General features: G+C 37.3%; 1 protein-coding gene across 1 annotated transcript in view; it reads right to left on the bottom strand.

Moving 5' to 3' along the window:
- Positions 1–13508, bottom strand: part of LOC145683692 (uncharacterized) — a 246666-nt gene that overhangs the window by 116452 nt on the left and 116706 nt on the right. The window contains exons 38-40 of the mRNA XM_081755055.1: positions 11290–11352; positions 9699–9755; positions 5058–5123 (exon numbers count right to left, since the gene is read on the bottom strand). Coding sequence (XP_081611181.1) covers positions 5058–5123; positions 9699–9755; positions 11290–11352 — 186 coding nt within the window. The remainder of the gene's footprint in view (positions 1–5057; positions 5124–9698; positions 9756–11289; positions 11353–13508) is intronic.

Genomic DNA, 13508 nt, shown 5'->3' with positions numbered 1-13508 from the left:
GTATCTTACAGAAGGAAATTCATGATGTAAGTTTTTGCAGGAAAAAAATAGATGACTTTGAAGAATATCTAAGATCATTGAGAGACTGTTTCGATTATATTTAGTAAAGAATGGAAGAATTTGAAGAGCCACACTTTTCCAAAAGAGGTAAATGAAATGGGATTTGACTCTCCCTTCCTAAAAAATCGCTGCCAATGCCTATAGTCTGAAATGATTGATGTGCTAAAAGAAAAAAGTACTAGATTCTCTGATATTGAAAAATTAGAGATACTTGTAATATCAACAATCGGTAACAATTGTGAAAGTGTCACACCACGTCACTGAACCGGTGGAATGCAGATTGACACTAGATAAGAGCTAAGTCTGTTTTCTCTCTCTTCATAGATCGGAAACATTTGTTTGATTCTACTTAAACATTCCCACGAATACATGTATTGTGTATTCCATCTATACGTGTGCAGTTTGTATATAAAGGATGCCGCCTTCTACGTTTTGAGGCTATTGCTATAAATAAGTCACTGTCCGCGGGAACTTGTAGAAAACACCCCCGATAACTAAATGGCCAACCAGAACCCTCATTTCTAGCATTTGACAACCGCTTGTCAAGTCCACGTGAGGTACTTAGTTGCCACAGTTCCAAACGCTGTCGTTTCAGTCAGTGATCAGAAAATTGTTGTTCAACATATATAGTTTTCTTATACATATATATTATACTCGATTATAGCAAAATGTGGAGGCTTGACATCTGTTTCACATTAGCGAATGCATTGGAAAGAAATTAAGAGACACGAGACACAGTGGGTGCTGCGACATTGCGACGTTTTGAGGCTATCGCTATAAATAAGTCACTGTCCGCGGGAACTTGTAGAAAAAACCCCCGATAACTAAATGGCCAACCAGAACCCTCATTTCTAGCATTTGACAACCGCTTGTCAAGTCCACGTGGGGTACTTAGTTGCCACAGTTCCAAACGCTATCGTTTCAGTCAGTGATCAGAAGATTGTTGTTCAACATATATAGTTTTCTTATACATATATATTATACTCGATTATAGCAAAATGTGGAGGTCTGACACAGGGGCGTCATTTAGGGAGGGCAGGAGGGGGCAATTGCCCCCCCAAGAGTTTGAGGAATACATATACTTTAATCGATTGTCTACTAATACATAGTACAAAACGTGAAAGTCTTATGTTGGTGGTACTTTTGCCCCCCCCCAAGCGAAGTCTGAAATGACGCCCCTGGTCTGACATCTGTTTCACATTAGCAAATGCATTGGAAAGAAATTAAGAGACACGAGACACAGTGGGTGCTGCGACATTGCAACCCCGCAAATAAGGTCAAAAGAGGGACAAGAGGAGGAAGAGATACTGTTGTAAAATCCAGCAGGGGAAGTTCAAAGAATTTCACGATCAGCCCGTGTATTGAGGGCGTACACTATACAAGCATATTGCAGCTAATAACGTATGAAAGTTTCAGAAAATCTGTCTATGTTGTTTTCAAGTGAGGGAAGTCTATTCATCTTATAAAATTAGTTTCAAACTCCATAGCATAGAGCAAACTCACTTATTTGTTGCATCAACTGACAAAAGTTTACATATAAGTGAAACAAAAGTCTTTGGAAAAACGGACGATATACTAAATGCTGGTACTTTCTGTCTGTTAAGTATATTCTTATCAAAATTGTTTAATAAATCTAGAAATGAGTAAAAATAAAGGACAGTCCGTACAACTTTTTTTTATACTATGTATATTTTATTTACATATCTGCGTTTTGAATGACATCAAACGAGAAGTTTACTTTAAAAGAAACAAACTTGATACTAAACGGGCCTACTTTGTGGTGGACAAACACCGTGCTCGTGGGTTTTCTCGCGGTTCTCCCGTTTCCTCCCACTTTCTTCATGCCACCATTTCACTCATCTCTTATAATCACCGTCTCCTTTAGCCTAACTGGCATAATCGTGGGTCGTAAAACTTAAAGATTTCATTTCATTTTTTTAAACGGGCCTACGTCTCAAAACTACAAGAAAACATTGACTAGAACTGGAAAACATTAATGACAAAAGCAAGGAAATGTGGAAATCAGGCAGAGCATATGTTGGGTGTACATCATCCTGATGATATTCGCCGTTGGGACCGAAGAAAATCTTGGTTGATCATTGATAATAATAAAAAAATTCTTCTTAATATCACTTATCTATTTTGCTCTATAAAGCCATGGATTTTTAGTTTGATTTCAGCTTAGCGTACCGTACAGCAGCGAGGCCATATGAGACGTGGACCTACAGCGAGGGAATACGAACCACACGAGTTCCCACCGGAAATCGAACCCAGGTCTCCGGCGCCAAAGACGCGTATGCCATCTACACAGGCCCGATTGAACTCTATGGATCTATGGGGATCAATATTGAAACTGAAAGAGCGAAATTGTTTTAGCATTTCTGGTTTTAGTAGAGAGAGATAGGTGAATTTGTATTTTTCTTGATATGCTCAATCGATTTTCGAAAACTGTCGATATCTACTACCAATTTATTTTTATGGCGATCAATGTTATAATTGAAAAAATGAGATTTTCGCTAGACGAGATTGTGGGCCGTGAGATTTTGGTTGCTATGTTTCATCCGCAAATCATCAACAAATCTGTTGTATTCGATGGTCAACACCAAAATAGAAGTATGCACGAATGTGAATATATGGACCAATATAGCTTTCTGTGGATATATTTTAATTGATTCCGTGCAATTTGTGATCGTTTCACTTTGCGACAAGGCCATTACTTTTCATCTGTCGGCCAAATTTGACTGAGAGTTTGATAAGATTCACAGCGGAAAATAATAATTCCAGTTTGAGACCAACCGGTAATTGGTTTGTTTATATAAATCAAGAGAGTAGAAGTGATACACATTACCAGGTATTTTTCACTAAAATTATGAAGTGTTATGAGCTAGGTAGGGGAAACAAGAATAAACGTCTCTTTCTTCAAAAGTGACGCAATTGTAGATTCCTAAGAAGTAACGTAACGATGGTCAGGAAACTGACTCAAAATATTATAATTGTATATATATAATTCTGTAATCAAGTTTTCGGTCAAAATCAAGTAAAATATTTCACTTGTTTACCTTTGGAATACCAATATCTGGTCCAAATGATCTAGGTTCTCAAAAGTATTGTAATATTTATTTATTTATTTTGTATATTACTGTTACGCACACACCTAAAATGCCATGCTTTGTTCTTTCATCTTACCAGATATTTCTTTTAAAGTTGTTTTATTTTTTAAAGTAACATTTCTTATTTTGGAATGCAAAATATTGATGATCATGCTTTTACAATAATTTTGTGTTCCATCTGTCGTGTCTCCTTTTTTACCTCACAAAAATCAAGATAACGTTGTCTCAATAGGTAGATAACGTTGTCTCAATTCTGACAGTAGTCAGTCTTGACTCCCGCAACGCTTTCTTTTTCCGAATCATATAATCAGATTCTCAACTAACATAACTTTGAAGATATCCCTGCCAACCTTCTGAAGGTCAGTGGCAAACAATGGTATGACTGGATCAGGAGAGCGTGTTTATTTCTTCACCTCCACGAATAGGAAATCAAATTCTGCTGATTCTGCAATACCTGAACGTTGTTTCCAACGTTCTCACATTTACTTGCAAAAAGTAATATTAATGAACTACATAAGCTAATTTAAAAATAAAAAAGTGAACATGTAGCATTGGGATAGGTTAACATCTGGAAAAAGTTTGAACTGCATAAGGCAAATAAGTTTCACAATATTCTGGAAAGAAGTTCACCATGTTGTTATACAGGAACTGAAGATCTCAGCTCAAAACGTTAGACAATGCCTAATCCAATTATGTTTTGTGTGTCAATCGCGATAAAGAAAGGCTTCATCAGAAAAATATAACACTGTTCGAGATCCTCATTGCAGAAAGAAAAATAAATTTACCTAATATTCGCACCTATTTTTTGTAAGAGCACATGTAAAGAAACATGTACAGGTATTGTGAGGAATGACAAGGAAATTCATGCTCATACGTGAATGATGCACTCTGTAAAGAACGCAGGTCCAGCTAGTGTACTTTAAAATTGCATGTAACATTAATCAGTTAAACGGATATCCTACATAGCATTTGTGTTTAATGTACCTCTGACAGAGTTCAACGAAGGAAACGAAATATTTTCCTGAAAAAGAGATGAGTGTAGCACAAAACAGTGATTTTAACTTTGGCTTTTTACCTGAAAAGTGACGTGGGGTCAACATAGAAGTAGAACTTTCGGCAAAATATCTAGAAGTTTCCAATTGAACCCGATTACCATTTAAAATTTTCAAGTTGACCCCACCTACTAATATATGGAGGTGTCTGTGTTAAACGTTATTTAGCTCAAAATCCAAAGCCGTTTCTGCGTTTTCTCATATTGGCTCTTCTTTGTAAGATACAGCAGGTTGTAATGGACTTTACGGACACAAAATGTAAAAAAAAAATGTTTGTGCTAAAATCGGGATTGGAACGTTCTAGAAAATATTTCTCTTGTTCAAGACAATTCCTACAATATATTACTCGACCCTCTCTGCCATTTAAACTTATAAAGTTGACTCCACATACCCTTATACGGGTAAAGTTGACTCCACGTATCTGGGCTGAGAATTTTATAGCTCAAAATCGAAGCACATTAAAATAACGATTTACGTGTTTTGTCTTATTTAATCTTTTCAATCGTTTCGAAGATACAAGGGGTGGCATCTCAACTTACGAACATCAAACGTGAAACCCGCCATTTTGTATGGAGAAAACACATGGAATTGAAAAATATTCCTTAGTCGCGGCATTCTCAACGATATATAAGCCAACACCCTTTGCCATTTAAAAATTTGAAGTTGACAACACGTATTGCTATTTAGGGGTGTCTGGGGTGGTCCTTTTCTAGCTCAAAATTCAAACCTCTTTAAACAATGATGGAAGTGTTTTTGCATTTTGTCACATTTAAAGATACAGGGCTGGCAACTGAAATGATGCACAGCGTATATATATATTAGTAAATATTCTCACCTCCTCCAACACCTATGGCCTGTGCATTGGCATTGGCTGCTCCCATATTGTATCCTCCTCCTCCTCCTAGAATAACAAGAATATTTATATGTAAGATCTGAAGCATATTATGAGGAAAAGATAAGAATGGTGAGCCAGCATTTTAAGGTGAAAACGTCGTGACAAAGAACTAAACCCGCCATTTTAAACTTAAGTATTAAATTTCAAAATAAATATGTAGCATATCATTAAAGATTCCCTTTTGCTTAGAGGTATAAATATAAAGATTGCTTTAATCCACGTTATATGTTTAACGGCATATATAAAACGTAACAGATTAAGACAAATTACATTGCAGAGTCCAAAACTTTGCATGCTTGCCTGAACACTTTCATAAGTTATTGGAAATCAGTGTTTTTATTCCTGAGAAAGCATAGGTGTCATATGAGGTGAGGGGTGTAAATAAAGACGTGCAATGTCCGTTAACGTACAAGCGCCTCAATGGATCCTAAATCAACAATTAAATCAGTCAGGCATTGCATACTCAATCACTATTAAAGAATTAGCTCCAATTGTGGACACGAGATGACTTAGTTGTAAAATTCCAGCTGAACCTCAATTTCAAGTGTGATGGAACACCTGTTTATGCAGAAATTCACTTCTTTGTGCCCAAATCCTAACTTGAAAACCAGAAGCTATACAATTTAGACGCTTTAGGAAACTTTGTTAAGGCCATCAAGTCTAGGAAGAACACATGGGCAGGTCATGTAGCCAGAATAGGAGAAAGTAGAAACGTGTTCAAAGTCTTAACTGGAAGACCAACCGATAAACAACCATTAGGGAGACCTAGATGCAGATCGGAGGAAAATATTAAGATGGCTGTCGCAGAAATAGTAATACGGAACAAAAACTGGATCCAGGTGGCAAAGGATAAAAGTCAGTGGAGAGATTTTGTGAACGCGTCATTCAACCTCCGGATTCCATAGGCCATACAGTTAATTTGAGTTGTGACCAAATAATAATGAATGAATGTTCTCACAATTCAGGTGTGTCATGTCACATATTAACAAACTATGTTTTCTATGTTAATCATGATAAAGAAACGCTTCACCTGAAAAATTTAACGCTGTTCGAGATCCATGTTGAACAAAGTAAAATCATTTTACCAACTATTCGCTCCTATTTATTATAAGAGACATTTAAAGGAACATGTACAGATGTTGTGAGGAATGATAAAGAGATTCATGCTCATACCTGAATGATGCACTCCATAGAGAGCGTTTAGTGGTAGAGCGTTCACCTCTTGTGCTTGGGGCCCCGGGTTTGATCCCAGCCCCCGACAAGTGAACTTTGTGTGGAATAACACCGTATGCGTGGGTTCACTCGGGGTTCTCCTGTTTCCTTTCACTTTCTTCATTCCACCATTTCATTCATTACTCATCATCACCGTCTCATTTAGCCTAACAGGCATAACTGTGGGACGTAAAACTCAAAGATTTCTTTTCATTTTTTCTGTAGAGAGCGCAGGTCCAGTCAGTGTACTCTAAAGCTATATGTAATCAGTGGCGGCAGTTGGACGCTAAAAGTGGAGGGCAAGACATGATCTGAATATTTGTATGTCAATCCGAGTTTCCCTCGTTGTTTCTAACTTTTTTGACGAAAGGTTGTATAACTAATAGGATACCATATTTTTCTGTTACAATACCTATATTGTAATGGCCCACGTGATGTGATAAACAAACAATTCCACATGTCAGTGTTTACAAACACCACCACGTGGTTTGACAAGAAGACTTCACACCAGATGAATCTACAATCACTTCCAGACGACGTCTTCTAGCCCCTCCCACGGACCAGAAGACAACATCGGAGCAGCAGCGCCACCGCCACCCAAGGAACCCTATAAATTGGATGGACAAAGGCAATTCAGTACTAGTTTTCTGGTGACCCTCCTCTAGTCCGCTACGGGACTTTACGAGTAACCTAACCCCAGGCCTCTAGTCTCCTACAGCACTACGCCTATCTTATCTCCTGGTTTAGCCTGCTACGGGACTCTGTCTGGGAATTCTAACCTCAGCCGCTTAGCCTGTTACGGGGCTCTGTTGGCCACTTAACCCGTCTTTGCTTACTACGGAGCAGTGGCTCCTTAATTCTCATCTTGTTAGCGTGCTACTGGGCTCTGTAGAGATCCTGTCTGCGATCGTGTCTGTGCCAAAGACAACCTATAACTATCCCTATATATTAGAGAAATTATTTGTATAGTATTTTGTGGAAATACTTTTACAGTGGAGAAGTTTTATAATAACATTGGTAATGGGAGATCGATTCGGAACAATCCTTTTATCAACGCTCTAGCTATACTTATATGGGACAAAATTTTACAAAATCGTATTTCATATTATATTAAGTAGATTGAGAAGACCAATGGAAGTAGGTACTTGCCCTTGGTATTCTTAAAGAACGAAATTGTAAGAAGAGCTATTACCCTTAGGAAATGAAAGACATTAAATACTACAAGCATATACTACGACATTTAAAAAAATATTTACAAGGAACGGACATGAACGTGTCATTCGGATATCCCAATCAAACATAATCCATTGGATAAACTTAACAACGATATGTTCAAGCACAAAAAGTTAGGTTCCATGGACAACAGAGTAAGGTCCATTAACCCTGTTAGTATAAAGAAAATCGTAGACTCGCAGTAAAATAGCTATTGCATCAACACTGTTCATTGGAAAGTCATGGTTAATAGTTCATTCTCTTTAGCATGAATCAAGCCTTTTAAAGGTGCTATGTATTGGAGCCCATAACGTACTTGAAAAGTGAAAATTGGGAGAATGTCAGGAAAATTCCCTCCACAAATCCCGTCCACCAACTTTGGACCGTTGTGAAATAGCCCCAGGTAAAGGAGACAATCCAAGGGGATCTCGAATAATATTATATGAGATAAGAAATCACTGTACCAAGGTTTGTATTGATAGACAGAATAGGTACGAGGGGAAAGCGCGTGATGAATATATTTTCCCTCATATGTATTCAACATAAGCTTAGGTTTAGGATTATTTTGTATAACTGGACTATGGAGTGATTCTTACAACGAACAGAGATAAACATGTCATCCGGACGTGTGAATCAAACCTAAGCCATTGGATAAACATAACAAAGATATGTTCATGCACAAAAATTTACTATATAAAAATTTACACTGAATTTAATCGTATGTACGCTCTTCCACCCCTATACACACACTTCACCCGTATATTACACTGCAAAACAATGGAGAAGGTAAAAGTTATATTTATTACTCTCTTTTTAATCAATATTCCTTACTATTAGAAAGAAGAAAAGACATTTTGGAAACTGTCAATTTTTGTGTAATTAAAGAATCACTTGTGAATTTATTTTTCAAAATGTTCTCACAGTTAGTTTCAAAGGGGCTGAATATCATATCGGGTCCTTCTGAGAAGTGAAAGTATGCTGGAATTGTGCTCCAATAGGTTATTTTCCATGGCAATTGTAATGCAATTCTTGTAGCTTTCTTAACTCAACACGACAACCAATACGTACTCACGCACCGGCAAATATATGGCATCATTCTTTTTATGAACCAGTAATACATACAAAAACTTTACATTTCCAAATCAAACTATATACATTAATCAGTTACTTAAAAAAAGTGGGTGGGGCAACTGCCCTTCTTTGCCCTCTAATAGCGGCCGATGTATGTAATATTAATTGATTAAACGGATAACGTACACAGCATTTGCGTTTAATGTGCCTCTGAAAAAGTTCAAAGGAAAGAACGAAATATTTTCCTTAAAAAAAATAAATAAATAAATAAAACAGTGATTTTAATTTTGGCCTTTCACCTGAAAAGTCACGTGGGATCAACATAATGACTTGAAAGTTTCGGCAAAATATTTTACTTGTCGAGAATTCCAACCGAAACCGTTTGCCATTTAAAATTTTCAAGTTGACCCCACGTACCAATATATGGAGGTGTATGGGTAAGCCTTCTTTAGCACAAAATTCAAAGCCGTTTCTGCGTTTTCTCATATTCGCAATTGTTTCGAATATACAGGAGATCATAATGGACTTTATGGACGCAAAATATAAACCCCCGCCATTTTCTGTTTGTCAACACAGGGATTGGAACCTCTTTGCCATTTAAAATTATCAAGTTGACTCCACGTACCCTTATAGAGGTGTCTGGGGTGAGAATTTTATAGGTCAAAATTGAAGCACCTTAAAATAACGATTTATATGCTTTGTTTTATTTAATCTTGGCAGTCGTTTCGAAGATACATGGTGTGGCAACTTGACCTACGAACATCAAACGTGAACTCCCGCCATTTTGTACCGAGAAAACACATAGACATCAAAATTTTTGCAAAATATTTCCAAGTCGCTGCATTCTCAACGATGTATTAGCAAACACTCTTTGCCATTTAAAAATTTCAAGTTGACAACACGTATCCCTATATAGGGGTGTCTGGGGTGCTTCTTTTATAGCTCAAAATTCAAACCCCTTTAAACAATGATAGAAATGTTTTTGCATTTTGTCTTATTCGTAGTCGTTTCAAAGATACAGGGCTGGGAACTGACCTATGCACAGGGTATGTATATATATATATATATATTACTAAATATTCTCACCTCCTCCAATACCTATGGCTTGTGAATTGGCAAGGGCTCCACCGAATCCTCCTCCTCCTAGAATAACAAGAATATTTATATGTAAAATAGAAACATAGAATGAGGGAAGGATAACAATGGCGTGATAGCATTTTAAGATGAAAACGTCGTGACAAAGAACTGAAGCCGCCATTTTGAACTTAAGTATAAAATTTCAAAATAAATATGCAGCATATCATTAAAAATGCACTTTCGTTTAGGGGTATGAATATAAAGATTGCTTTAATCTACTCTATATGTTTAAAGGCATACATAACACGTAACAGATTAAGATAAATTACATTGCATAGTCCAAGTTTTTGCATGCTTGCCTGGACTGTTTCATAAGCTATTCGACATCAGTGTTTTCCCCCTGAAAAAGCATAGAAATCACATGAGCTCAGTTGTGTAGATAAAGACGTGTAATATCGATTAAGGTACAAGCGGCTCAATGGATTCTACCTGACCAATTAAGTTATTCAGTCATAGCATATTCAAGCACTGTCACACAAATACCTCGAACTGTTCAGATAAGTCGTCCTAATTGCAAAATTCCACCTGAACCAGAAATTCACCTGTCACGGGAACATCTGTTTACGCAGAATTTCACTGTGTGGGGTAACCTTCTTTCGCTCAAAATTCAAAGTAATTTCTGTGTTTTCTCATATTTGCAGTTGTTTTGAATATACAGGAGGTTGTGATGGACTTTATGCACACAGCAGGTAAACCCCCGCCATTTTGTGTGGGCCAACATACGGATTGAAACGGTCTAGAAAACATTTCGCTTGTCAAGAAAATTCCAACGATATGTTACTCTACCCACTTGGCCATTTAAAATTATCAAGTTGACCAAAAGTACCCGTATAGGGCCTTCTGGGGTGAATCTTTTACAACCCAAAATTGAATACCTTAAAATGACGTTTTACGTATTCTGTTTTTCTCATGATGGAAGTCGTTTCAAAGATACATGGGATGGGAACGGGCTTTATGGACACGAAATGTGAACCGCTGCCATTTTGTATGAGGACAACATACGGACAAGAAACTTTCGGCAAAATACTTCTTTTGTCGAAGCGTTTTCAACGATGTATTACCCGACACCCATTACCGTTTAAATTTTTCAAGTTGACCCCACGTACAAATATATACGGGTGTCTGGGGCGGACCTTTTGTACCTTAGAATTCAATCCCCTTAAAATAATGGTGAACGTTTTTTGCGTTTTCTCATATTCGCAGTGATTTCGAAGATACATCGGGTGGGAACGGACCTTACAATCAGGAAATGTGGACCTCCACCATTTTGTATCGATAAAAAAACATAGACTTGAATATTTGGCAAAATATTTCTCTTCTCGCAGCCTTTCAACGGTATTTTAGCCAACACTCTTTGCCTTTTAAAAATTTCAAGTTGGCCACACGCACCTCTATTTAGGGGTGTCTGGGATGGACTTTTCTAGATAATAATTCAAGTCGGTTTAAAGGATGATGAGAGTGTTTTCGCATTTTGTCATATTCGCAATCGTTCCGAAGATACAGGGGTTCGAATTGTATAAATATTATTAAGTATTCTCACCTCCTCTTCCAATACCTATGGCATTGGCATTGGCTATACCCATACTGTATCCTCCTCCTCCTCCTAGAATAACAAGAATATTTATATGTAAAATCAGAAACATACAATGAGGAAAAGATAAGAATGGCGAGCCAGCCTTTTAGGATGAAAACGTCGTGACAAAGAACTGAAGCCACCATTTTGAACTTAAATATAAAATTTCAAAATAAATAGGTAGCATATCTTTAAAGATGCACTTTTGTTTAGAAGTATGAACATAAAGATTGCTTCAATCTACTCTATATGGTTAACTGCATACATAACACGTAACAGATTAAGATAAATTACACTGCAGAGTCCAAAACTTTGCATGCTTGCCTGAGCAGTTTCATAAGTCATTGGAAATCAGTGTTTCTTTTTCTGAGAAAGCATAGAAATCACATGCGCTCAGTGTTGTAAATAAGCCTAACCAGCATAACCGTCGGACGTAAAACTCAAAGATTTCACTTCACTTTTTCTGTAGAGAGCGCAGGTCCATCCAGTGTACTCTAAAGCTAATGTAATCAGTGGCGGCAGTTGGAGTTGAAAGTGCGGGGGGGGGGGGGTAAGATATAATCTGAATACTTGTATATCAAACTTAATTTCCGTGGTTGTTTCCCAGTTTTTTGACGAAAGGTAGTATAACTAATAGGATACTATCTTTTTCGGTTACAATACTTATATTGTAATGGCCCATGTGATGTGATAAACAAACAATTTCACAAAACCGCGTGGTTTGGCAAGAAGACTTTACACCAGATGGATCTACAATCACTTGCAGACGACGGCTTCTAGTCCCTCCCACGGAGCAGAAGACATCTTAGCAGCAGCGCCACCCCCACCCAAAGGACCCTATAAATTGGATGCACAAAGTCAATTCAGTACCAGTTTTCTGGTGACCCTCCTCTAGTCTGCTACGGGACTTTAGGAGTAACCTAACCCCAGGGCCTCTACTCTGCTACGGGAATACGCTCATCTTATCTCCTGGCTTAGCCTGCTATGGGGCTCTGGGAATCCTAACCTCAGCTACTTAGCCTGCTACTCGGCTCTGTTCGCCATTGCTAAGAAGCACTGGTTCCTTAATTCTCCTCTGCTTAGCCTGCTACGCGGTTCTGTAGAGATCCTGTATATGACCTTACGGCCAAAGACAACCTATAACTAACCCTGTAACATTATATTAGGGAAATTATTTGTATAGTATTTTGTGGAAATACTTTTATAGTGGAGAAGTTTTATAATAAAATCGGTAGTGGGAGATCGATTCCGGACACTCCTTTTATTATCGCTCTACCTATACTTATATGGGACAAAACTTTACAATATCGTATTTCATATTTTATTAGGTAAGTTGACAAGAGCAACGGAAGTAGGTACTTGCCCTTTGTACTCTTAAACAACGAAATTAGAAGAAGAGATTTGATTTCTTCAGAACAAACATCTTAAAATTCTGTCTGGAAAAGTGTGTGATCAGATTATTTAATAACAAATTTACGAAACGAATAAATAGAAAGGATAATATTAATCATAGTAACGAATAATGAGGCTTGTTTTGCAAGTTATATTGAAACTGGGGATTAATGAACAACTTATTTTTTAATTCTACACATGCTATTAAATGTGTGTTATTACCCTTAGAAAATGAAAGACAGTAAATACTACAAGCACATACTACGACATTTAAAGAAATATTTACAAGGAACGGACATGAACGTGTCATTCGGATATCCCAATCAAACATAATCCATTGGATAAACTTAACAACGATATGTTCAAGCACAAAAAGTTAGGTTCCATGGACAACAGAGTAAGGGTCCATTAACCCTGTTAGTATAAAGAAAATCGTAGACTCGCAGTAAAATGGCTATTGCATCAACACTGTTCATTGGAAAGTCATGGTTAATAGTTCATTCTCTTTAGCATGAATCAAGCCTTTTAAAGGTGCTATGTATTGGAGCCCATAACGTACTTGAAAAGTGAAAATTGGGAGAATGTCAGGAAAATTCCTTCTGGAAATCCCTTCCACCAACTTGGGACACTTTTGAAGTAGCCCCGGGTAAAAGCAGACAATCCAAGTGGATCTCGAATAATACTATATGAGATAAGAAATCACTGTACCAAGGTTTGTATTGATAGACAGAATAGGTACGAGGGGAAAGCGTGTGGTGAATATATTTTCCCTCATATGTATTCAACATAAGCTT

The sequence above is a fragment of the Thermobia domestica genome, chromosome 4, assembly GCF_964235325.1.
Source record: "Thermobia domestica chromosome 4, izTheDome1.hap1.1, whole genome shotgun sequence".
NCBI lineage: Eukaryota > Metazoa > Arthropoda > Insecta > Zygentoma > Lepismatidae > Thermobia > Thermobia domestica.
The sequence above is the reverse complement of the archived record's forward strand: the minus strand, read 5'-3'. Positions and strand labels throughout refer to the sequence as shown.